The sequence below is a fragment of the Pleurodeles waltl genome, chromosome 6, assembly GCF_031143425.1.
Source record: "Pleurodeles waltl isolate 20211129_DDA chromosome 6, aPleWal1.hap1.20221129, whole genome shotgun sequence".
Classification (NCBI taxonomy): domain Eukaryota; kingdom Metazoa; phylum Chordata; class Amphibia; order Caudata; family Salamandridae; genus Pleurodeles; species Pleurodeles waltl.
The window spans coordinates 66,691,523-66,718,196 of NC_090445.1; the positions used below are offsets into that span (position 1 = coordinate 66,691,523).

General features: G+C 41.0%; 1 protein-coding gene across 2 annotated transcripts in view; it reads right to left on the reverse strand.

The window, feature by feature from the left end:
* Nucleotides 1-25,753, reverse strand: part of YJU2B (YJU2 splicing factor homolog B) — a 91,578-nt gene extending 65,825 nt beyond the window's left edge. Inside the window, exons 1-2 of one of the 2 annotated variants that reach the window (XM_069237312.1) lie at nucleotides 25,589-25,753; nucleotides 2,543-2,591 (exon numbers count right to left, since the gene is read on the reverse strand). In XM_069237312.1, coding sequence (XP_069093413.1) covers nucleotides 2,543-2,545 — 3 coding nt within the window. In that variant the 5' untranslated portion in view covers nucleotides 2,546-2,591; nucleotides 25,589-25,753. The remainder of the gene's footprint in view (nucleotides 1-2,542; nucleotides 2,592-25,588) is intronic. The other variant, XM_069237313.1, reaches the window with a different exon arrangement.
* Between the last annotated feature and the right edge of the window lie 921 nt (nucleotides 25,754-26,674).

Sequence of the window (26,674 nt, forward strand, 5' to 3'; positions counted from 1 at the left end):
GCCCATAGGGATCTCCTGGAACCCCAATACCCTGGGTACCTCAGTACCATATACTAGGGAATTATAAGGGTGTTCCAGTAAGCCAATGTAAATTGGTAAAAATGGTCACTAGCCTGTCAGTGACAATTTGGAAAGAAATGAGAGAGCATAACCACTGAGGTTCTGATTAGCAGAGCCTCAGTGAGACAGTTAGTCGCTACACAGGTAACACATTCAGGCACACTTATGAGCACTGGGGCCCTGGGTTACCAGGGTCCCAGTGACACATACAACTAAAACAACATATATACAGTGAAAAATGGGGGTAACATGCCAGGCAAGATGGTACTTTCCTACAGCTGTGTAGGAGGGTTTCATTATGGTATGCACCAAGGAAATCAGGAACGTAGTTTTATTAAAGTTTTGCTTTGTATGTTCTCTTTTACTGGACTGCAAAGGCATCTGCTGAACCGAAAGGATAATAAGAACAATTAAACTACACAAAACCTTACTGTAAGTCACATGAAATTCCTAAATACGTTGAGGGGCGTCCATGTTTTTTAAGAATCTGGCCAAAAGTCATGTAACAAACACAAAAGAAGAGCTGAAACACTAAAAGCAGAGAGGTGAAAAATGCATGGACAGTCAACTGTTAAGGCTACGAGCCCTGGAATATAAGGTCAGTGAGGGACTTTAAAGTACAGTGCAGTTATTCTTTCTGTAAAGTTGCATTGCCCATCTTCTTTCATGGATCATGATAGGATGACTGGATTACTAATTTCCCCAGTTTCATTCTGTTGCTTGTTTTTTTAATCATATCAGGCCATCCTCTAATAAATTAATAGGTTAGTGTAGCTCTAGGTAGTTTTAATCTTTTTACGATATCTCTGGTTGACATGGAGTATATACCTCACTTATAATAACTTCAGAAGACCAAAAAATACTTGCTGCCACACTGAGTGTGGACTCCTTTGAAGACTAGGGTATGGACAGCGCCATGATAAAGCTTGCCACATCTCCATGTGGGTGAGGGCCCTGCTTTCCCCCAGAGAGATCTCAGTTGTAGATAAAAGGCAAAACAAATAAAAACAGAGGAACCCTTCTGATGTGTGTGTCACTGAGGGTTCAAACCAGAGGCCTAGTGACAGGATACTTCTGTCACGCGGGGTCTCGTTAAGAGTCAACTGCTATGGGCAGAGGGGAAAAAGTGTTCAGTGTGGAACTTTGAGCGCCTGAGGTCCACTCATATTGGTACTAAATGCTGGATCTACTCTAACTGCCACTGGAACCAAACACTCAATGAAGTCTATGCCTCATCTTAGCATAAGAAGGGAAGACTCGGATCTATGGAGGAATGGAGGTCTTACTCTACTATTTGCCAGTCCTCACAGTTCTTCACTTTAGTAGGTCAGGTCGTGGTGGCCAGAGGCCAGGAAACCCACCTCCAAATACTTGAAGTTAACAATTGCTTTGTTCTGGTTAACTATCAAAAGGTTTTTCAAAGAAAAAGGGGAGAGTAGATAGTTTTTAATTAGGCTAGATCCACTTCTATACTGTTATATTACATCCACCGAGATGTAGCCTACTGTGGAAAGGTGTCTGAATTAAGCAATAACAGTGGTGGTCAAAGTTCTTGCACTAGTTAGCTTCCACATATACTTGTATACCTCATGAAAAGGGATCTTTTTATCATGAGGGATAAAGGTACTGGTGGGTGCTAACTAGTACAAGATATTTGACAATCATTGTTACTGCCAAATCTGGACACATTTCAGCAGTAGGTTACCTCTCTTGGTGAACGAATGATACCTACTAAAGTGGGCCAAGGACTATCCTGGCACAGGGTCCTGTCGCAGATAAAGAATCGTTCTTGCATGTGGTCCATCTATTCAATGGAACTTTTACATAGCTCAACGCCCTCAGCACGACAAGCTCAAAACACATACCCAAAGCATTTTGAACCGAGGAACTCCAGTCGCTTAGAGGGACACTTGAAGAGATGTGTCAGGGAAGTGTTCATGCACTTTCAAGCATATCTTCCATTACAGATGCTTTGTACAAAACCTTATAAAGTAACGATCTTATCCATGTGCAAGAAAACTCTGAATATGTTTAGTCTCAAGTATCTGTTATTAAACTTCCAACTCCTGTCTCACTTGCTCCCTCATCCCCCACAAACAATTTCCCTCACAGTGAAGCACTAATGTTACCTGCACAAGCAAGTGATTAATAATGTACACAGCTGAAGACAGTAGTCACAAACTGTTTGTTTATTAAGTGAAACAAATGCCTGTACAACAGCAAAAGTCATTTGTGGCTGCTTCTAGGTTATGCATTTCTGAAAATGTAAAGTGTTAACATTATATACTAAAAATCAACCTGCTGACCCAATAACCTGAACGTTCAAATTCATAAGCAGGTTCTTCTAAAAAGTAACTGAAAAATAGACAAAAAGTGATACCAATAACAGCCAAAGCAAGAGTGGATGTTATGACCGAAGTCTGCAGACGGATTTGAAAATCATAAAACATGCATAAAGGAATCAATTGGTAAGAATCCTTACCATGCTTAATAGCTTCTTTGCTGACCTCTCTGCAGACGACTAACCTGTACTGAAAAAGAAAACATAGGATCACGAAATAAGGTTATGTAAAGAAGAATAGTAAAAGAACAATGAGATACTGGACGCGTAATGTGCGTAAGATGGTAGCCACTGAGTGCCTTTCATTTTCATGGTACTGAATTTAAGGTAATCTCCATGGAATCTGTTTAGCACAAGACTTATATTGCATCCATCTGCACAAGATACTCTTTGACTAAACACCAGTGATTTGCATTTTGCAGCATAACAATTTTAAGACATCAGAAAGTTGTTTGTGCTTGAGTTGTTTTTAGCTTTTGCTGGCAGTAGAAGTCTGTGCATTTTGCCCCTGCAACAAGTGGTGCTTCTTTAAACCTGATGAAAATGGTATAAACCTGACTGGCATATTTAACTTGTGGATGGGTCCCTAGTACGTTGTACCAAGGTGTACCCAGAACCGCAAGTTACATGTCAAAAGAGGACAGTAGCACCCATTTTGCCACCCACTACTGCGACAATGTAAACATGACTGCAGGCCTTCCACCAGCAGCCTGGCTGTGCAGGTTTAACTGCACATACTATTCGTCAAAATAACCAGTTCTGACAGTCCTAAACCTTCTTTTAAAATATTTATAAGTCACCCCAAGGTAGGCTTTATTACCCAAACAGTGTGTATGATATTTAAAAGTAGGACATATTAAAGTTTAATATTAAGCATGTAAAAAAGACTTAGAAGCAATTTTCCTTGCAGCAGGGTTGGCAGTTTCATAGGAAAGAATTGGGATAAAATATTAATTTTAAGGAATGGTATATCCGCCTTGGAAACACCTAAAAATATAATTGCTGGATATTTTCAAAATATTTATCGGATTTATAATATTTTGGCAAAGATAACTTGCCCAGTCTGAAGTTTGTGGAAAAAAAAAAAAAAAAAAAAAAAGAATTTTGCTCTCCCATGTCTAGCAGCCAGAAATTATAATTTCAGTAGATGTAACTGGAGTGTGAACTTGCTCACAGTACCAGGACAAAAAGCCATGGGTAAACGGAGGTGCTGTTGTGCCCTTGACAGGATGGCCAGCGGGCTAGGACTTAATTTACTTCAAAGGGGCTTGCCCTTTCAAAAGCAGATGAGTTTAGACTGGCAGGTTTTGGTGATCTTGAGAAGGTTAAAAGTGGGCAAGGGACTCCAACAGTTAGCTGGGAAGCTACTGGTAGCTCACCAATATCCTGGCGGTATCCCCCTGAAGTGCAGCCCAGCACAGTAGTTAATTCAGAAGGTGTACTGTAGCCATCCTGAACAAAGTCACTTTTCAAGAAAGGGGCAAGAATTTCTATGGGTGTACTAACCATAAATGGAAAAGGGCATAGAAAACCACGTTTCGAAAAACAAACATGATGAGTTTAAAAACTCCACCTTTTGCGTGGGAGGGGGTAGTTAGCTGGTGCTCTACTAGAATATGGTATCACTGGCACTTTTAGCTCCTTCATATCCCCGGTTCCCCTTAAATTTTACCTTTTTGGTGTCATGATGTTTATCACATTTCACTCTAGTATTATAATTTGTTTTTGTAATTTTTATTGCTTTGCATTTCAACTTCATTACTCCCTTAGCACTGCATAAATATTTTACACATTGTCTCCAAGTTAAGCCTTTCTGCTCTGTGCCACAGGTACCAAGGCGTAAAACCCAGTTAATTTAGTGACTTTAGGGGTTCTCCCTGACAAGGATTGTGAGTATTATTTGAGGTGGTTACTTACTGTAATGTGTAAAGCCTTTCTCGTACGCTTGTGCCTGTTATGTCTGGGAATTTGCGAATGGAATATGGTGTGTGAGATCGGGCATTGAGTTTAAATGGCTTGAGGCATCGTATGAGCTGCGGTCTCTTGGATGTAAAACATCTTGCAACTAAAACCATGAAGTGTGAAGGTATTACTACAAGAAAATTGGTGACAAGCCAGGAGACCGCTGACTTGAACCCACACCCCAGCTGTGGCATTCCTCGTTTCGGATGACGGCTCCTCGGTTAATCTTCATGGAAATAGTACAGCCAGTGCAGTAAAAAATAACATCTTCAGTGTCAGATGCCGTGATAGTACAAAGACAAGTAAAGGTACGTGCATATGTTTCTTTTCACGCTACGTTGGAGAAAACTAGAAAGATGACTGCTCACTTCCGCACAGCCATGCTTTCATTGAGGAAATTCACAGAAGCTGTCATTTATTCAACTAGCTACACAGGTGTAACCAATTTCAAGTGCACAGTGAGGCACACACCTCGGTTGGCGTGTCTAGACTCATGTTTTGATGTTTCGAGGGGGTGTACATACAGAAAGTATAATTTAGAAAGAATAATTTATAACCAGCTCCAGCCAGTTGCATTTACAGACAGTTTTAAGAACCTCACCATAGTTCAGGAAAAACTCACACTTATTATAGTGCAGTGCAATCAGTAAACCCACCTCCATTTTTAGAGACACTTGGAAATCCACCTATTGTTTGGAAAAATTGGTTTGATGCCTTCATATTGTACTTAGGAGCAATAGGTGCATCTTGTTTACACCACAAAAGGAAAACATTTTTACTGTTACACTCTTAAGGTTTTGAAGGCGGGTCAGTCTTCAAACATCTTCCACCTCTGGTATTTAATGAGGGGGAAGAAATCGATGAGTATATTGTATATTGAAACGGTAAAAAAAACTTGGAACGGAGGTTTGATGTTGAACCTAGCCTGGTGATAATCAAGCACAAGTTTTGTAAATATTTTTATTAGAGAGCAAAATACTGGAGAAGATGTTGATATGTATATATCAGCACCCAAAAAACTGGTAGCTGATTGTCAATTTGAGACATTTAGTGATCAATTAGTGAGAGATCAATTTAACTAAAAGTGCACAGATAAAACTATTCAACAAAAGCTGCTCTCCATAAGTAATCGGTCGCTTGAGGAGAGATTAAGGTTAGCAAAGAGTATTGACACATCAAAACAACCTGTCAAAGAATTAAAAAACAAGTCAACAGAAACCATAGGAATAGTAAAATCTCAAGAAGTAAAGACCTTGAAATTGAATAAAAATTTCACTAAGCCATTTTTAAGCAAACAAGTATATGCTTTAGATGTGGTAATACAAACCATCTCAAAAGCAGTAAGGGGTGTCTTGCAAGAAATGTTATATGCAGAAAATGCAATAAAATGGGATATTTTGCCAGAGTGTACCAGAGTGGCACACCCAGCGCTGGCACGTTATTAGAATTCAGGCAGGTACACAAATAGTGCTGGTGTAGCTAATGTAGATGTGGATGAAGTTGATAAAATCCAAGAGGAATTGAGAGACATGGTGATGAATGTAACTGATGGTCAAATAGTGAGTGGAGATCCGGACAACTGTATAGATCCATATGTTGAAATCGATTTGGGTGACAAGGTTATGAAATTGCTAGTTGATTCAGGAGCTAGGATCATGATAACTCAAAAGTTATTTAAAGAGGTTTGGGGAGACAGACCCCTTAATGCACTAGACCGAGCACCTGTCACAGTGTCCTTTCCTCAGGATCTGCACTCCGCCGAACAACAGGTTCACCTTTCGTCGTCACCAACTCAAAAAGCTATTATAGCACAGAGTTATGGTGAAGCCAGTCGGGGGGAAGGGAATTAGGGTAGGGAACAGCAGGGAAAGAGATCTGAAAAGGAAAAAATGGTTAAGCATGTATGTATACACTTGTTCATAACAGCATTAACATTCAATTATACATTTAGGGAAAGGCGTCTCCGTGAGTGCAAGTGTTGAGACCCTTATGGAATAAACAAAGGCATCTCCGTGAATGCAAGAGTTGAGACCCTTATGGAATAGTCAAAGGCATCTCCGTGAGTGCAAGAGTGGAGACCCTTATGGAATAGACAAAGGCGTCTCCGTGAATACAAGTGTTGAGACCATTATGGAATAGACAAAGGCGTTTCCGTGGATGCATGAGTTGGGACCCTTATGGAATAGACAAAGGCGTCTCCATGAATGCAAGTGTTGAGACCCTTATGGAATAAACAAAGGCGTCTCCGTGGGTGCAAAGGTTGGTAGAATCATGATACTTCAGGATGTCATGAGCATTAGACAGAACTGGGAGTGGCCCTTCTCTGAATCACGGAACAAGAACAATTGGTAGAATCATGATACTTCAGGATGTCATGAGCATTAAACAAAACTGGGGGTGGCCCTTCTCTGAATCACAGAACAAGAACGAACTGAGACCTCTGAACCTTGTGAAGGCAAGAGCTTGGACCATGGGCATACTCTGAACATCAATCATGCAACTACTATGCATTCATAAACATAAAACGTTTGGTCTCACTTTAGAAATTCGCAAAGACTTAAATATGTATCTCACATATCATCAAAGACTTAAATATGTCTGTCACATATTATGCTTCCAAAAACAATGAAACTATGATTTGCTTATCTTTGAGATGTTTTTAGATTTGCCGACCTAGGCCTGAAAGTTTTACTCATGTAAACTGAAGCGCCCTGATTATTGGACCAAGGACGCCTTACTTCCAATGAACTGAAGCGCTTTGAATTCCATGCCAAGTGCGCTTTACTCCTGTGAACTGAAGCGTTTTGAATACCATGCCAAGTGCACTTTACTCGTGTGAACTGAAGCGCTTTGAATACCATGCCAAGTGCACTTTACTCGTGTGAACTGAAGCGCTTTGAATACCATGCCAAGTGCGCTTTACTCCTGTGAACTGAAGTGCTTTGAATGCTGAGCCAAGGGCGCTTTACTCCTGTGAACTGACGGGCTTTGATTGCTGTGCCAAGGGCACTTTACTCCTGTGAACTGAAGTGCTTTGAATTCCATGCCAAGTGCGCTTTACTCCTGTGAACTGAAGTGCTTGAAATGTCGTGCCCGCTTGTTCGTTATGCTAAGGGGCGCTTTACCTTTTGGAATTAACGACTTCCTTCAAACTTGGATTCAGCAAGGCCTTACCGCTATGAGTACGACCTACTCGTTTTTGAATGCACCATGGAAACAAGGATACTTCAGTTGGATGACACTCTGTCACTCGGGAACTCTGCTCTTCTCCAGAGAAATCCCCACGAGGTCTGGCTGCATCAAAGTCTTCAAAATAGTGAGGAACGTGCTTGGGTGTGGCTGGGCTTTATAGGCCGGCCACACCCAACGATGGCTGCTGCCTCTAAAAACATGGGAATTGTAGTCCCTTCATTGAATAGCACTGATAAGTGCATCTTTTCCACCAATGACCTGAACCTGCAGCTCTATGAGCTTTGCCACAGAGCAGACGACATTGATAGCCACCTTAGGAGCAAGAGGGGATAACAAGTGGTGCACAGAAAGCACCGCAGGGCCACGCAGCGGAGTTTTGGCAGGACCTGGACCGGGCACGGTTCTATTCCTAACAGCACCGGTCTCATATGAAGGCAGGATCGAGTTGGATGGCATATTTTGAGGAAGCACTTGAATTCAAAAGTAGGAACATTTTTGGCAAAATTTACATTGCAATGAAGGGATTAAACATATTAGGTTGGTTTCATTAGGGCCTTTTTCAAATAGTATTGAGACCAGGTACCAAAGAGCAAGTATCTGTTGTGGAATCAGATGCTTATGGTGATAGCTTAAAGGAAGAGTTTCCACTCGTTTTTTTCAGGGAAATTGGGTACAATTAAAGGTTTTATCCATCAAATAAAAGTAAAGGGGGGTGTGATACCTGTCAAGCACAAGTTAAGGAGTGTACCATTCAGTGTGAGAAATCAGCTAGCTAAAGAATTAAAGGAATTGAATGAGGAAGGTATTATTGAACCAATTGAATCCTCTCTATGGTTTTCTCCTTTGGTGGGTGCTAGGAAAAAAATGTTGACTTGAGAGTTTGTGTTGATCTTTGCAGTTTTAACAAGCACATTTGGGTGGATTTGTATCCGCTACCTACAGTAACGGAAATGTTAGCTACGACTGGAGAATCTAAATGTTTTTCTAAATTGGACTTAGCTGCGGCATATCACCAGGTCGTTCTAGATCCCGTCTTGAGGCATCTCACCGATTTGTTTCACCCATGGGTACCTTCCAGTATTGTAGAATGCCTTTTGGTTTGGCGTCAGCAGCTGCTGTTTTTTAAAGGTTAATGTCTCAAATGTTAAAAGACATTAATGGTGTAGCTGTTTTTCAGAATTATGTTTTGATCCATGCAGCATCTAGAGAGCAGAATGATCTCATTTTAAGAAAAGTGCTGAAAATCATGCAGGAGAGAGGGGGTTGTTTTAAGAAGCGAAAAGTGCCAATTTTTAAAAAACCAAGTTGAATACTTGGGTCATGTGGTGTCAGAACAGGGGGTAGAGCCTAAACCTGGGTTGTTCAAAGCCATTATTGATACATCGCCACCAAGTGACAGGGCAGGGTTGAAATCCTTTATAGGATTGTGTGAATTCTACTCTCGTTTCATGAATGATTATACCTGAAAACCAAACCTTTGACTAACTTGTTAAGAACAAATGTTGTGTTTGAGTGGGAGGGAGACTGTCAGGAAGCATTCAAGTGGGTCAAATCCCAACTAGTGGGATCAAAGATCCTAAAATCTTTTGATCCAAAAGTTCAATGTGTCATTACTGTGGATGCCGGTAGTTTTGGTGAGGGTGCTATTTTGACTCAGGTGAAGGAAGGTGTTGATAATACCTTGGGTTCTGCGTAAAGGGTCTTGAGAGGCTCAGAAGTACATTTTTCAATTACTGAAAAAGAACTCTTGGATTGTTGGTGGCCCATTACGAAATTCTATCCGTATGTTTGGGGTAACAAATGTGTCTTACGCACAGATCATAGCCCCCTGGTTTCCATTTTGTCAGGAGACAAGATCAATGATCAGACACTGTGTATGGCAAGATTGTCCACTAAGTTATTACTATACAATTTTGAAGTTCAATACATCCCTGACAACAAGAATGTTAGAGCAGATTTCTTATCAAGGTTTCCAATTAATGAAGAATGTGGTACTGATGTTGAAGAAGATGAAGACGATGTTGACAGTTGTTTCATAGCAGCTATAGATTTAGAGCAGTGGTTCCCAACAGTTCCCAAACTTTTGACTTCTGTGGACCCCCACTTTATCATTACTGGAACCCAGGGCCCCCGACTCAATCAGTATTGGAATCCAGGGACGCCTCACTTGGTCATTAGTGAAAGCTGGGTACCAAATAGATTAGTATTATTTAATTGTCTAAGGTGTTAGAGACAAGTGTTGAGACCATTATGGAATAGACAAAGGCGTTTCCGTGGATGCATGAGTTGGGACCCTTATGGAATAGACAAAGGCGTCTCCGTGAATGCAAGTGTTGAGACCCTTATGGAATAGACAAAGGCGTCTCCGTGGATGCAAGTGTTGAGACCCTTATGGAATAGACAAAGTTGTCTCCGTGAATGCAAGAGTTGAGACCCTTATGGAATAAACAAAGGCGTCTCCGTGGGTGCAAAGGTTGGTAGAATCATGATACTTCAGGATGTCATGAGCATTAAACAAAACTGGGGGTGGCCCTTCTCTGAATCACAGAACAAGAACGAACTGAGACCTCTGAACCTTGAGAAGGCAAGAGCTTGGACCATGGGCATACTCTGAATATCAATCATGCAACTACTATGCATTCATAAACATAAAACGTTTGGTCTCACTCTAGAAATTCACAAAGACTTAAATATGTATCTCACATATCATCAAAGACTTGAATATGTCTGTCACATATTATGCTTCCAAAAACAATGAAACTATGATTTGCTTATCTTTGAGATGTTTTTAGATTTGCCGACCTAGGCCTGAAAGGTTTTAGTCATGTAAACTGAAGCGCCCGGATTATTGGACGAAGGACGCCTTACTTCCAATGAACTGAAGCGCTTTGAATGTCGTGCCAAGTGCGCTTTACTCGTGTGAACTGAAGCGCTTTGAATACCATGCCAAGTGAGCTTTACTCCTGTGAACTGAAGCACTTTAAATGTCGTGCCGAGGGCGCTATACTCCTGTGAACTGAAGTGCTTTGAATGCTGAGCCAAGGGCGCTTTACTCCTGTGAACTGACGCGCTTTGATTGCTGTGCCAAGGGCACTTTACTCCTGTGAACTGAAGTGCTTTGAATACCATGCCAAGTGCACTTTACTCGTGTGAACTGAAGTGCTTTGAATACCATGCCAAGTGCGCTTTACTCCTGTGAACTGAAGTGCTTGAAATGTCGTGCCCGCTTGCTCGTTATGCTAAGGGGCGCTTTACCTTTTGGAATTAACGACTTCCTTCAAACTTGGATTCAAGGCCTTACCGCTATGAGTACGACCTACACGTTTTTGAATACACCATGGAAACAAGGATACTTCAGTTGGATGACACTCTGTCACTCGGGAACTCTGCTCTTCTCCAGAGAAATCCCCACGAGGTCTGGCTGCATCGAAGTCTTCAAAATAGTGAGCAACGTGCTTGGGTGTGGCTGGGCTTTATAGGCCTGCCACACCCAACGATGGCTGCTGCCTCTAAAAACATGGGAATTGTAGTCCCTTCATTGAATAGCACTGATAAGTGCATCTTGTCCACCAATGACCTGAACCTGCAGCTCTATGAGCTTTGCCACAGAGAGGACGACGTTGATGGCCACCTTAGGAGCAAGAGGGGATAACAAGTGGTGCACAGAAAGCACCGCAGGGCCACGCAGCGGAGTTTTGGCAGGACATGGACCGGGCACGGTTCTATTCCTGACAGCACCGGTCTCATATGAAGGCAGGATCGAGTTGGGATAGCATATTTTGAGGACACACTTGAATTCAAAAGTAGGAACATTTTTGGCAAAATTTACGTTGCAATGAAGGGATTAAACATATTAGGTTGGTTTCATTAGGGCCTTTTTCAAATAGTATTGAGACCAGGTACCAAAGAGCAAGTATCTGTTGTGGAATCAGATGCTTATGGTGATAGCTTAAAGGAAGAGTTTCCACTCGTTTTTTTCAGGGAAATTGGGTACTATTAAAGGTTTTACCCATCAAATAAAAGTAAAGGGGGGTGTGATACCTGTCAAGCACAAGTTAAGGAGTGTACCATTCAGTGTGAGAAATCAGCTAGTGAAAGAATTAAAGGAATTGAATGAGGAAGGTATTATTGAACCAATTGAATCCTCTCTATGGTTTTCTCCTTTGGTGGTTGCTAGGAAAAAAAATTTGACTTGAGAGTTTGTGTTGATCTTTGCAGTTTTAACAAGCACATTTGGGTGGATTTGTATCCGCTACCTACAGTAACGGAAATGTTAGCTACGACTGGAGAATCTAAATGGTTTTCTAAATTGGACTTAGCTTCGGCATATCACCAGGTCGTTCTAGATCCCGTCTTGAGGCATCTCACCGATTTGTTTCACCCATGGGTACCTTCTAGTATTGTAGAATGCCTTTTGGTTTGGCGTCAGCAGCTGCTGTTTTTTAAAGGTTAATGTCTCAAATGTTAAAAGACATTAATGGTGTAGCCGTTTTTCAGAATTATGTTTTGATCCATGCAGCATCTAGAGAGCAGAATGATCTCATTTTAAGAAAAGTGCTGAAAATCATGCAGGAGAGAGGGGGTTGTTTTAAGAAGCGAAAAGTGCCAATTTTTAAAAAACAAAGTTGAATACTTGGGTCATGTGGTGTCAGAACAGGGGGTAGAGCCTAAACCTGGGTTGTTCAAAGCCATTATTGATACATTGCCACCAAGTGACAGGGCAGGGTTGAAATCCTTTATAGGATTGTGTGAATTCTACTCTCGTTTCATGAATGATTATACCTGAAAACCAAACCTTTGACTAACTTGTTAAGAACAAATGTTGTGTTTGAGTGGGAGGGAGACTGTCAGGGAGCATTCAAGTGGGTCAAATCCCAACTAGTGGGATCAAAGATCCTAAAATCTTTTGATCCAAAAGTCCAATGTGTCATTACTGTGGATGCCGGTAGTTTTGGTGAGGGTGCTATTTTGACTCAGGTGAAGGAAGGTGTTGATAATACCTTGGGTTCTGCTTCAAGGGTCTTGAGAGTCTCAGAAGTACATTTTTCAATTACTGAAAAAGAACTCTTGGAGTGTTGGTGGCCCATTACGAAATTCTATCCGTATGTTTGGGGTAACAAATGTGTCTTACGCACAGATCATAGCCCCCTGGTTTCCATTTTGTCAGGAAACAAGATCAATGATCAGACACTGTGTATTGCAAGATTGTCCACTAAGTTATTACTATACAATTTTGAAGTTCAATACATCCCTGGCAACAAGAATGTTAGAGCAGATTTCTTATCAAGGTTTCCAATTAATGAAGAATGTGGTACTGATGTTGAAGAAGATGAAGACGATGTTGACAGTTGTTTCATAGCAGCTATAGATTTAGAGCAGTGGTTCCCAACAGTTCCCAACCTTTTGACTTCTGTGGACCCCCACTTTATCATTACTGGAACCCAGGGACCCCCACTCAATCAGTATTGGAATCCAGGGACGCCTCACTTGGTCATTAGTGAAAGCTGGGTACCAAATAGATTAGTATTATTTAATTTTCTAAGCAGTCGCGGTCCCCCTGAAGAGGCTTCGTGGACCCCCAGGGGTCGCCGGACCACAGGTTGGGAACCACTGATTTAGAGAGTATGTGTGCTGTGAGCGAAAACAAATGGAAGGAAGAATTGTTCAAGGACATGATTTTGACACAGGTTGTGAAATTTATATGGTGTGGTTGGCCTAAAGAAACGAATATACCAATTCAGTTTCAGACATTTGTAAAGGTTTCAGATGAACTGTCAGTTGAAGATGACATCCTGATTAGAGGTGGGAGGTTTGTACCCCCAGAAAGCATTAGACACAAGATTATTGCTGGTGCACATGGCGGTCACCTAGGTAGAACGTTTACAAAACGTAGGTTACGTGGAACGTTTTGGTGGCCCGCAACGGAACAGTATGTTGATGAATTTGTGAGTGAATGTGTAATATGCAACAGTTGTGAAAAGGGACTCAAGTTAAGAACTCCACCTTTACAACCTATTGAATTACTTTCAAAACCATGGGAAAACATGGGATTGATCTTATAGGTCCTTTTAATATGTTACCTACGTCAATAACATTTGCTGCAGTTTTAATTGATTACTACTCCAAATGATCAGAAGTTAGATTCATAAGTGATCCCTCATCAAAGAACATGATTCACATTTTGAGAGATGTGTTTGTACGTGAAGGTTTTCATTCATTTATTTTATCAAACAATGGGGTGAAATTTGTAAGACATGAATTTGAGATTTTTTTATGGCAGGGAGATGTCAAACACATCAAGAGATCACTTCATCATCCACAAAGAAATGGTCTTGTGGAGTGCACAAATTGGGTTTTGGGGAATTGTGTACAATGGGCTATTTCAAACAATTCAAACATTCAGAATGCAGTACGATCTGTGCTATGGTTCTATCGCACGACTCCCCATTCGTCTAAGGTTTTCTCCTTTCAAAATGTTGCGTAGAAGGAAACCTTCTTCCAAAATCTGGCCGGGATGAATGTCAAATTGGGTAAAACATAGTGAGTGGAAAGAGGTTGATAGAATTGTAAGGAAAAATATTCAAGAAGTGCAGAACAGACAAAAAGAATATTTTGATATATCGAAAAAGGTTTGTTCCCATGAGTTGGAAGTTGGGGATAAAATTAGAATTAAGATACCTATCCACAAAAGGAAAGGAGAGAAGAAGTTTTCAGAGCTGATGACCATTGATAAAATATGGGGAAATGCTGCCAGGGTTAATATGCAAAATTGGTGGAATGATAAGGTTGTCACGGTCAAGGATGATTGTTTAGGAAATGATGGTACAAGTCCCCAAGATTATAGACTTGATGATAAACTGTAGTTAACCCCAAAAATGTAAACAGGTCCAATCAAAGTTTGTATGTCCATAGAAGCGGTGGGCAAAGGATAAAACCTTCGAGATATTGGTAATCTGAAGGCATTCATGTTCATAACGTTGCTGTTCTCCAGAGTTTCAATTTTATAACTATTTGAATGACTTACTTATTTAAAATGTATTCTATGAGATACTGATTTATGATGTGTCTCCTAATGAATTTTACAACTGTTATGTAAATGATTTACTTATTTGAAATGTATTCTGATAAGAGATACTGATTTATGATGAGTCTCTTAATTTTTTTGTAGTTTATGTAGTTTTTTTTTTTTTAGCTCTTAAGGGTATTTTTCTGTACCTATTGTACTAAGGGCATTCTTAGATTTGTAAAGAGATAGTTAGTCTTAAAAAATGTTTAGTCATGTTTATGAGAGGAAAGGATAATGTAATGTGTAGGCCTTTCTCGTACTCTCGTGCCTGTGATGCCTGGGACTTGGCAAATGGAATATGGAGTGCAAGAGTGGGTGTTGAGTTTGAATGGCTGGAGGTACTGATCATATGAGCTGCTCTAACTGGGATGTAATAAATGTTCCAACAAAAACTACGACATTGAGCGTATTACTACACTTACCCCACTCAACTAGTAACCCAATTTCTCACAGTGTTTATGAAGTTATCAACAAAAAGTAACATGCATTTTTATCCTGCCAGTTATTACTGAACCTGAAAGATACTGTGAGGCCATTAATTTAAAAAGTGATTTACGAACTGCTGGCCTGGTGCTTTTTTCCTTAATTCTGGCGAATGATCGAAGAATTGGGTCTCCACAGCAAAGGTTTTGAACTGGTGATGGAACACTTGCAGCACAACAAGGCCTTTGAAAACTTGAAATCCATTGGTTCCTTTGTGAACATTCATCATCAGCTTTTCTACAGTGATACCTTCACTATCAACAAAACTTCCAAGTATGTAGGTTTTATATTTCATTGTTTACTCTTTGGCATTAGACATCCTCCAGTTAAAGGGTGCTGTGCTGCTGGAGACTCTGCAAGGTTACAGACACAGCAAAGTCAACAGCAGTACATGCCTTGCAGTATTTTTGTGGCAAGCACGTTCGGACAGTGGACTCCAAACTTTCTAATGCTGCGCCCCCGTTGCAAAAATAAAAATCATTGCCCCCTCAGGATTTTTCATAATTATTTTATAAAGATGGCTATGTTTAAATATGTCTAGACCTTTTTAAACATTGCAGTTAAGTATGGTTACCTTTTGAAACATGCTTCTGCTTAAAAAAAGGCCTGTTATCTGTGTCATTTTGCTTTTGGCCAGAGATAAGCGCCCCCCCCAGGATCACGTGAGGCCCCCAAAGGGGGCCCACCCCCTAGTTTGAAGACCTCTGTGTTAGGACTATGGCAAAAAAAAAAAGCTAATTTTTAGGTTTTGGGGCGCACATTTTGCATTTTTGGGCTGGAAAGTCCTGGGGGGTCTGCCCAATACAATACACATGCAGCACACCCAACTGGTATCAAATATCAAAACACAGCACGTACTGCAGCCCCTCACTCCTAACCACGCCACACTTCACATCTTGTTTACTAATGATGTGACAGACCAAATCAACACTCTACACCTGGCAGAACCACACTACGTGCACGTAAACTGACCAAATATCAAACTTCCAGTTAAAACCTTTGAGTCTATTTATAACTACAAAAGCATCACATCCAGGACTACACAGACAGTCATCAATATCAGAAGTCAGACAAAACACATCTAAATGACCTGGCTTCCGGTACTAGACAAGTTCCTGTTCAATAGTTTACCTGTCTGTCGTTGCGCCAGTGATCTAATAATCCAAGCTTCCCCATCCCTCCAGGCTACCCGGAAGTGCTACCCCCTGCTGAAATATGGCAGGGAGACATGACAATAGGTTAAATATTTGCACAGAGGGCTGTTTTACTAATCTAACTTCACTCCTCAAATATTTCAGGAAAATGTTTGTGCTGAACGAAAGGTTTAAAAAGATGCATTCGCAATTAGCAAGAAGCACCGAAGGCATTCTTAGGTGGGGGTAGGATGTCTTGAACCACGGCCCCAGGCAGGCTGTAGCTGTAATGGCCACCGGAAGTCCAGCGCCCCCTTTCCAGGCGCTACAGCCTACAAAGAATAACATTTTAGAGTTCTGGGTTTCAAAGTGCAATATACGTTAGCGCTATGTGTGCTGATGAGTTTAAAGAAATCACAGGCGGCCAGCCTATAAAACCAGAAGTGTATGGTTTAGGTGTAACCGTAATATATTCTACAGTCTGTATGCTACAAAACAGTAGGGCTACAAACCTTGCAGAGAAAGTGGGATTATAGCAATTCAACTGAATTATTATTTGATATTAAACTGAGATTTTAGATATATGGCAATACGGGTCCTTGCACAATATCACTAGGATTTCCAGTATCATGCACGAGAAGAACTTGTGGTACCACAGTAGCGCACCTAACTCCAGATCAGAAGGTTGCATGTTCATATCACGTCAAAATTATTTTCTCATGGCATCGGATAATTTAGCAATGTTACCCATTTTGAGCCCAGGACTTATATATTATGGAATTCATTATGGGCAAGCAAAGAATGAAGACGGGATGCATTGGCTCCTAACCACGTAAAAGAATTACGATTCGGCTGATTTGCATTAAACAATTGAAACTCGACCTCTGAATTCAACAGGATTTGGACACGAGCGGGGAAGCCCCAATAAGGTTCATGCGTTGTGCCCTGAACACTCGACCACGACTACTAATGTTACAGTAAATGTCCAAATATTAATCTTAGTCCTTTAACACTGAAAATAGTTTAATGCCCACATTGTGTCAGTATAGTACACTGCAATGTACAAAACTGTATTGTAGCACTTTCGAGGAATTGTCTGTAGATAAAGCACGCTGCAAGTGAAGAGATTATGTTTTAAGGCAAGGGCTTTTATTTGTAATTACCAGAACTCGGTATTCTCAGACACGCTGGTACATCAAATGGTGTCAACAATCCATTTCCAAGGCGGTCTCGTGCCTTGATTGTCAGTGTGTAGTGAAGTGAAACAATCGTAAAACACGAGGCACTTTGACTTAGTTGGTTAAAGCGCCTGCCTAGTAAACAGGAGATCCTGAGTTTGAATCTCAGCTGTGTCTACCTTTACATTCTTCATCCTGCTGTTTGATTTGTTTGGATTTTTGTACCATCGACTCTCACGAGAACTAAAAACGAAAAATTCAGATCCTGTTCCCTTCATGTTAATAAATTGCTGGGACTTCCTTTCCTGCAAGAAATCGCTAACACAATTCAGAATGCAAGCAACTTCTATTAAGACTGGTCCATTTGATTATCCGAAAATAACCTCACTCAGCGGGAGCCCCAGGATATGAGAACACAACCACATAAATGGTATGCAAGCCCACTTCGCAAAGACTCTGGCTCATTTAAAAAAAAAACACAAAAGGCACGGAAAAGGCTTGACTACAATACAAGGAAAGACTGAGTAAAACTGCAACTTGAAAAGAAAGACTGTGTTAAACAAGCACTGACACAGCCAATGTGACTAGCATGGGCAAGCCCATACAATGGGTATTAAATTTAGAGTCGATCACAGAAACACCTAATTCTTCTTGGAATAAATAAGTACTACTGCTTTGAGATACTGTAAACTGAAGAAAGAGTTTAAACAAATAAGGGTAACTGAATAACAGAAAGATGAAAACATGGGAATAAAAAATAGCTAAAGTACTACTATACTATCAGCCTTGACAAAGAAGTGTACTTTTGCCAAGGAGGCTGAAGTGGACTCAGTTATTGGAGTATGCTGTGGCAGTCAGAACCAAAATGTGAATGACAGCTGAACAGAAAAAGCCCCTCTGTGTGTGTGTATATTTGTGTATTTTTAGTTCCAGATATTTTGTCTCATGACATGTCTGGCAACAGCTATAGTTGCCACCAGGACCGCCCCCGCCTGCCCCCCAAAAAATACAGCTTAATGTGTCCTTCTAAAACCATACAACATATGATCGTGAATTGCATGTGCCTTTTTCTTGTGAGTTACCTTTGTCACCATTTCCTTCTCATTTTTGGATACTCCCAAGTCAAAAAGGAAGATCATCCTGGAGTCATTCTGAAGTCATCTGATGACTCTAGCTGGGCTATTCCTGTAATTATCTGCTGAAGTCATCCAAAACCATCTTGAAGTATGTGTATAGGGCAAAATATTTAAAATTAGATGACTCTAGAGTAATCACAATAACTACTCCAGGATGATCTTGTGATTTCTCCAGTGGAAAACATGTGATTATCATTCACTACTGCAGGATGAGCCTGTGATGACTTCAGGATGAGGCTGTATTACCCTATGATGATTCACTGACAACTTCAGGATGAGGATGTATTACTCCATGATGATTCCATGACAGTTTCAGGAGGAAGATATACTAATCCAGGATTATCCCACAATGACTTCTGGCTGAAGCTTTATTACTCTATGATGATTTTAGGATGGGGATGTATCACTTAAGGGGGTGATCCCATAAGTATTTAGGAACGGGCTGTATTGCTCTAGGATGATCTCTTTTTTTCTTCTATTTTGCCAATGGGACAGTTCATGCCTTCATATACCATCAATGACAGTTCTCCAGATGCTCCATAAAACAAAGGGTGGATTCCCTTTTCAAACACATGAAAACGGCTCGCAAAATGGTCCTTGAAGGCATAGACTACCCATTGGTTTTCGGAATGGTTTTTCAGAAGTCAAACACAAGTAGCTAACCACAGAGATGCATTCTGATTGGTTGATGGCAGACAATCACAGGTTAGGCCTGTCTTATTGGCTTCTGGGAAGCCATTCACTCTAGTTCTGTTCCCTGCACATACAGTCATATAATATATGTGACTACATGGACGGGCAGGTAATATCTGTTAGCAGTTCATGGATCACTGAAGGACAATTTTGTCTGTTCACTCTATATGTTTGTGGTAAATTGAACAGCTGTTACCAGCTCCATCAGAATTATTCATTATTTTCTTTCTCACTGAGGTTTCAACTGCTTAAATTAGGTAAACTGTGATTGAGCGTGGGAAGATGAGGAGTTACCAGAGGAACCAGGCATTACCTGTACTGTCATAATCATAATGAGCATGAAACTCTCTGCCCTGAGCACCCAAAGTAGTATTGTGTGACTATAAAAGGTGCTGGAAGTGCTATGAATTATTTCAGTAAAGCTGTGATCAATAGTTCAACTGGGTGTGAAGAATATTCCTGGTGGGAGTGAATATTGGGGGCTGGCATTGCTGAATGACTTAGTTGGTGCTGTAAAGCGCTGGGGATAAGCAGTAGTTCTTGCGAAGGACTAAGTAACAAGTGATGTGAGCTGCAGTTGGAAGTAAAGCTGTGAATGGAGAGCACAATTTATTAAAACGAGTAATGCGATTAGGTCTGCCATATGAGAAGTGGAATTGTAAGTGGTAGGGTCTTGTTGTAGGAGGCTGCATGGTGTTGTGCATGGATGTGGATGAGACTTGTGACTGAATGTCTGTGACTGGTTACCTAGACGAGCAGGTTTTAATAACTGAGGGTCATGAATTATGGGAGGAAGGGGGTTTGTAAAAATATTGCTGGTGTGATGAGGATGGTGTGGTTGACTGATGTTTAAGAACAGTTAGGGGCGAATCTTATAACTAGTTAAAGGAAAGTAGATTCATTAAAATATTTTAAAGGTTGCACCAAGTTAGATAGTAAGCAAGGGATAAGAGTTGTTGTGGAGAGTGGTCTAGTCACGGAGTAGTAAACTGACATAAGGGAGCGGCTGACGATGAGGTGTGTAGTGAAAGAGGTCCTGTGGCTGGCCAAGTAATAAAAGTGAAAGAGTAACAGTGTGAGTGATGAAGTTAGCGATGGTGGTAAAATGAGCGGTCATGCTTTATTGTGCTTGTGAAACACTGAAATATCAGTGCTGAAAGTAAGCGCTATTTTAACAGTCTGAAGACAAGCGAATGGGGCAAGCAATTGGTGCTGCAAGTTAATTTCTGAGTGGTAAGTGGTATTGCATGCAGCTGAAGGTGTGTTGTTTGAGTGGTTGTGAGTAAACGACCTATGGCAAGGTGAATGACACTACAGGTGTTATGTATGTTTGGCGTAACATGATGATGGAGAGTGAATGGAATAAACTAGATGTTTTGTGTGGTCTCAGTTTGTGGTGATGTTACTGTATAGTATGACAGTTGGCTGATAAGTATTGTTTGAGGACAAGAGGTGTGTTCAATGAGTTATGCCAGTAGCGTTGTGATTGGGTAGATTATGCTGCAAGCATGAGATGCTGAGCTGTGTTCCTTGTGGGTGAGTGGTGTGGGGAATGGCCTAAGAAGAACAGGTGATTGTGTGGGTGTCATAGTGTGAGGTAAGAGACTGGTGTCCCAAGTGAGGGGTATTATAAAACATGAAAGCAAATCATGTAAGAAAGTGATTTTGCAGTAAGTAAATGCTGCTATGTGTGTGTTGTTAAACAGCAATGCTGTGGGAAGATGAGTTGTGATATGAGTGGCTGTTCGTGAAGAGGTGGATTGTCAAGTAAGTGGTGACTACAAACCAAAAGGGGAGAGTGTAATTATGAGTGGATGATAACTGTATGTAGGAGGCCTGGTGGTATGACTAACTGGTGAGAAAGAGCAGTGTCAAAAGTAAACAAATAATGAGGTGGTGAGTGTGAGATTGCGTGTCTTTCATCATGGGAGATGTGGGGCGAATTAGGTGGCTAGTGCAGTAAGGTCTGGGTGACTAATGTGCTGAAAGGGTGGTGCTGAATGAGTATGGTAGTAGTTTGAAAATGGGTGAATGATACTAGTCAGTAGTAAGTGGTGTCAAGTGGTTCAGTGGTATGCACCAGTCGCTGTACCAGAATATTAACAAGTAAAGTAGTAAGTGGTATAACAGCCTGAAGGCAAGGGGTGAAGTCTTTGGAGTCACTTCCCAAACTTGTGGTAAGTGACTGCAGGAGAACAGGCCTACAGTTTAACATTGTGGGAATATAATGAGTGTATATTGGTGCATGTGGCGTAGCAACTTAACTGGGAATCATTATATGGGGTGCATGCAGAAGGCAAGAATGTATGTGAGTTTGTAGTGTGAAAGGTTGTATGTGAGGAGTAAGGGGTGATGTTACTTTTGTGAATATCTGTGGTTGGTTGGTACAATGTGGCATTGTACATCTCTGTTGCAAGTAACAAGGGGAAGGGAAAGGAGCCAGTGATGTGGTGCATATGAGTGACGTGAGAGAGGGATATCATAACTGACTGTCGATCATGTTGATAGAGAGCAGGAACTGTGCTGGGGAATAAATTGCTTCCAGTACTAGTTTTTAATTTAAAAATCTGGCATATTGGGAATAATCCTGGTTTGCTCAAATTGAAAAAGGACATACATTGCTAAACACAATGATTTCTAAAACAAAGCATAGGACACTGACCACACAATAAAATGCTTGGCTGCATGGATGTGTCCCAAAAAACATAAACAATGCTTGGGTGCAGTTAAATTCTACTGGTTTGCACTTCAATTAGCTACACATATGAGACATGAATAAACAGTTATGTGCTTGCTTGAAACTGTTGTTTACAAAAATAGTTCTAGTTTGAGAACACTGCAAGTCTACCTGTATTGCAATAATCCCCACTTTAAAACGACTCCCATTTTTAGTATGCAAAACATCAAGACCAGCAGATGTAAGTAATGTTCAATAAAATATACTGTTTCTATTCTATGAGTGTTTGTTCTAACACATGCATTCCAGTGGCAACAAGAAGATAGCAGGAAAATCAGAAAAAACCTGAAGTACTAGCAAATTCAAGAGATGAATACAATTACATACTAGAACTCTGCGGTAGTCACAATGTGTTTTCACACTAAAGCATTCTGCTGGTGCACTGCCAGAAGCAAGTGAGAAATAACTGTTGAGCACTGGTGTCTCTTGATGGATTGCTGGCTGCAGACATCAGTTTTTTAACAGTGGGTGGCAGGTGGCTGTAAATGTCAATGTGTAATTAATTTTGTTACACCTGCAATAAACTACCCTTACCAATGCTTTATGCTATCCCCCTGTAGAATGCTCAGCAACCCTACAAATGTTAATGGTAGGCTACTCATTTTTGTGCAGTACTCTTGTTTTCATATTTAACCCTCAAACACTCTCTATGAGGCTAGGACACGCCTTGGCAATTCCTGTCTTGGTGTAGGAAATAAAGGACGTCTTGCTTATTGGCCTACTGGCTTTGCCAATGGTTTTGGCCTGTGCACAGCACCCTCACCATGGCTAGTAAACAGGAATAAAAAGCCTAGACTGCTAGCTGCATCATTTTGTAGATTCATGCACCAAGCATGGTCCAAGATGGATCGATAAACAAAATGGGAAACACTATGAGGGTGAAAGTAACAAAGGGCATGGGGAAAGCAACTATGAGGCCACAGGGAAGGAAGCAAAGCAGAGAATAAGCAATGGGGAGGGGTGGAAGTAAACAAAAGAACGCAACAAGGACTTAAAGAGCACAGAAGAGTGGCTTGAAGGATGAAGTCCTAAAAATGAACATGCACGCAAGAGCTGCTCAAACAACAAAGTTATGGAAAATTAATATTTTTTATAATGAAAATAAATCTACTGGGAAAAGTGTGAAAACACAGAATAGGGAAACACAGACACTCTTGTGAAGATCTTTTACAAAAAGAAAAAAAAAAACAGATACTTGAAGAAGGATAAAAGGAAACAATCAAAGAGATGGTAAACAGCTGCACCTCACAGGAAAGACAAAGACTAGATGGGCCATCAAATAGAAAGCAAAGAAAATAAGAATGGCAAAAGAAAAAGAAACTGCATTGGGTGGAGTTGCTGGCGACTGTCCGCACAGCAAATCAGTTGTTACATTAGTAGGCACAGAAGTGTGGGGGGGTGACATCCTTCACTGCTTCTAGGAGCTACAAAGCACTGTCACTGGATACAAGAGCCATAAAATCTGTCTCCTCGTGTTGGTGAATCAGCAATGGAAAACCTTGGGCAGTAGTCCATTCATGTGTAATGGAAAAAGTGAGAGAACAACGCAAAGAAATGGTTATCAAATTTGTATGTCTAACGATTACGGATCAAGGTACAAAAGAGTGCTCTTCCACATACAAGGATCAGTCGAGTAGCACATACCTGAAGATAGTCTGTGTTAAAGGTAGGAGACAGTACAAGTCAAGTAAAAACTTGTTTACCTGACCTCTTGAAAAGTCCCCAGTATCTGCTCTCTCCAATCACTCAGTTCATATATCAGTTTTTGTTGCAATGTGAACGGTCTATAATTTTGAAATGATACTCAAGAACTCAGTTAAAATACGGTAGAAGATGAAACTATTTTCCATGTTCACAACAGGAAACCATATGTTTTTCCATGCAAAACATATGAGGCCCTCCTAATATGGTTACAATATCTTCAACTATTACTTAAATGTTACTGTCACCTATCCCTTACATCCATCTTTTACAACATCTATTGTCTCCCAGCCTCTTTGACCACCTACCCTCATCATCAATCTCCTGCCCCCTGCTAAAATTCATGGTGCCCTTTGAGATTGTTCCATCTCTGCCCTTCTCCTCATTGTTCCTTAGTCTTTCCCCTTCTTTTTATGGTAGCAGGCCCCAGACACTAAAAATGCCTGCTCTTCAGTCAGTCATCCCTGCGGCTTCCCGTGAGCAATGCCCTCGTATTATCGTGTGGTACACGCCCAGTGCATGTCTCCCTCAACTGTACTCTTCCCGTCACACACCTGTTATGCATCTCAAGTCCTCCCTCCTGTTTTCCACTCCCTCTTAACCTGCCAGCTGGACTACTTTGCCCTCTAGGTCCCCCTTTACTCCTGTCACCCCACCGATCATCCATTTCCTCGCTGCCCCCCTCCTTAGTTCATCAGTTCACAGCCCTCTCTTGTCTCGTACAGATATTCTCTCACCAATTCATTGTAACATATTTGTTTAGTGAACTGTTGTTCAATTCTGTCACCCATTCACTACCTTGTCACCCCATTACAGCGACATGCTGTTTACCCATCATCTACTTTCTGGCCACTTCTATCAAACTGCTTCTACTTTTTACTTTAATTTAGCTTTGTTTTATTTTTCACACTGTCAGGGCAAAGGTTTCACCTCATTAATGCCAGTTTAACACCCACATACAACAATAATCAACTTCTGCACACTTCGCTTCATTTTTAGTGACTTGATTCATTTCAGCTAGAAACATACTTTTAATAAAACCTGCAGATTATGCATCAAATTATGTCAAATGCAGAAAATCCATTTCTACACAGAACACGCCAAGGGCTGAAAAATTGCATAATTTCAGAGATCCTCGCCACAGTACACAACACATCTGGAGTTCACGCACAGAACTAACAAGTCACTGTCTTCCCTCCTGCTTTTAGGGGGGGTGAGTTAATTACACAAAATACTAAAGCAAAATTAATTCAAAAACTTAGCTGAGTTTCCAGAGCTGGAGTGTGTAGTACAGAACAATTATCAATGCCTTCCTGTTTCCCTAGTCTGAAATGCAGTAACATTTTGGAACCGACACCGAAAGTATGCGGTCGAGTCGTGACAGAAATTAAAATGACACACTAATAAATGAGGCCACTGGAGAGTGGGTAGCACGGACGTGAAGCTGAAAACGTTACCTCTGGACATATTTTTTGCTTGTGCAAAATACTGTAGCAGATGCAAGCCATTAAAAGATTTACAAATGCATGCTCGATGCTGATCAACCTGGTCTAATCGGCTGTTGCAAGTAACAGCAGAACGCTGAGCCAATGTGCACTAAAGTACTGGTCGGTAAAAAGGTGAATATTAAATAGTTTGACCTCGAGCTCTGATTATAGGAAATGCAACATCCAGCGCAAAGTTTCCTTTTCAATAATAAGCACCATCAACACAAAGTAAACAGCTAGAGCCACAAAATACGAACACGAAGATGCGGCAACAATACCATGCTCACGCCCGGTAATTACTAATTAGACTAACTTTTCACAAAAGAGAAGGTACAGGTAAACCAATTGGATAATAAATGGAACCCGTAGCAAGAGAAATACTCTTTAAAAAACACGCCGAAAAAAACCCCACAACTCACCGCGCCGGATCGGGTGTGAAGGATAGACAGAATCCCGCCTCTCCCAAGTAAATTGCCAGAATGAACACACTGAGAGGTGCAAAAAAACATAAAAAGTGTACAGTGCTTCTTGCAGCCACCTAGCATGTGTAAAGCTGCCTATCCCAAACTAAACACCTCCAGACCGGAAGCTGGCACACAGGAAACCGGGCTCAGAAAAATGTAGACATAGAAAGAGGACCATCGAGCATACCCCTGTAATGCTGTGCAATGTGAACACTAGCCAGCTCACCACCAAAAACTAGAGTGCTAACCTACTATTAATAATATTCCCTCAACGGCTTCTGCGCTGTTGGACAAACCGCATTTGGAATTTTTGATTATGCATTGGGTCTGCGGTAAGAATTGCATGAGTAGTGAGAGGCCCTAATTAATAGTTTTCTTGTGTTCAAGACTGGCTTTAAAGGGTATTCTTGTGTGTAAAATTCCTGTCAAGTGTTGCACTTATGAGAGTTTTTTTTTTTTTTAATGCAAACATTACTTTACATTATTCATTACCTCTTTTAATAAACTAAATTTCCCTTTACTGGATGCCTTAGCATAAAAAGGGAGTGAGCCAACAAATTGACATGTATAGTAAAGTCAAAGCGAAGCCTAGGGCCTGGCTTGTATCTAAGAACCCGTGCACAAACTGAGCCATAAATATGTTTGGCATGTAAACCCTGCAACAAACGTCATGTAAAAAGATGAAAAAGATTCTTGAAATTAGAAAGAGTGTATTTCCTCAAATAGAAGTTTTATACTTGTGTAGGAAAGTACCATCTTGCCTGGCATGTTACCCCCCATTTTTACTGTATGCATGTTTGTTTTTGCCTGTGTCACTGGGATCCTGCTAGCCAGGACCCCAGTGCTCATAAAGTGTGCCCTGTATGTGTTCCCTGTGTGGTGCCTAATTCTATGTCAGGACCGGAGGCTCAGATTAGATCTGTTTGCATCTCGCCTCAATCGGCAGATTAAACGTTTTTTCAGTTGGAGACCAGATCCGGAGGCATCGAGGACGGATGCGTTTCTTCAGGACTGGTCTCAGGAGCTGAGTTATGCTTTTCC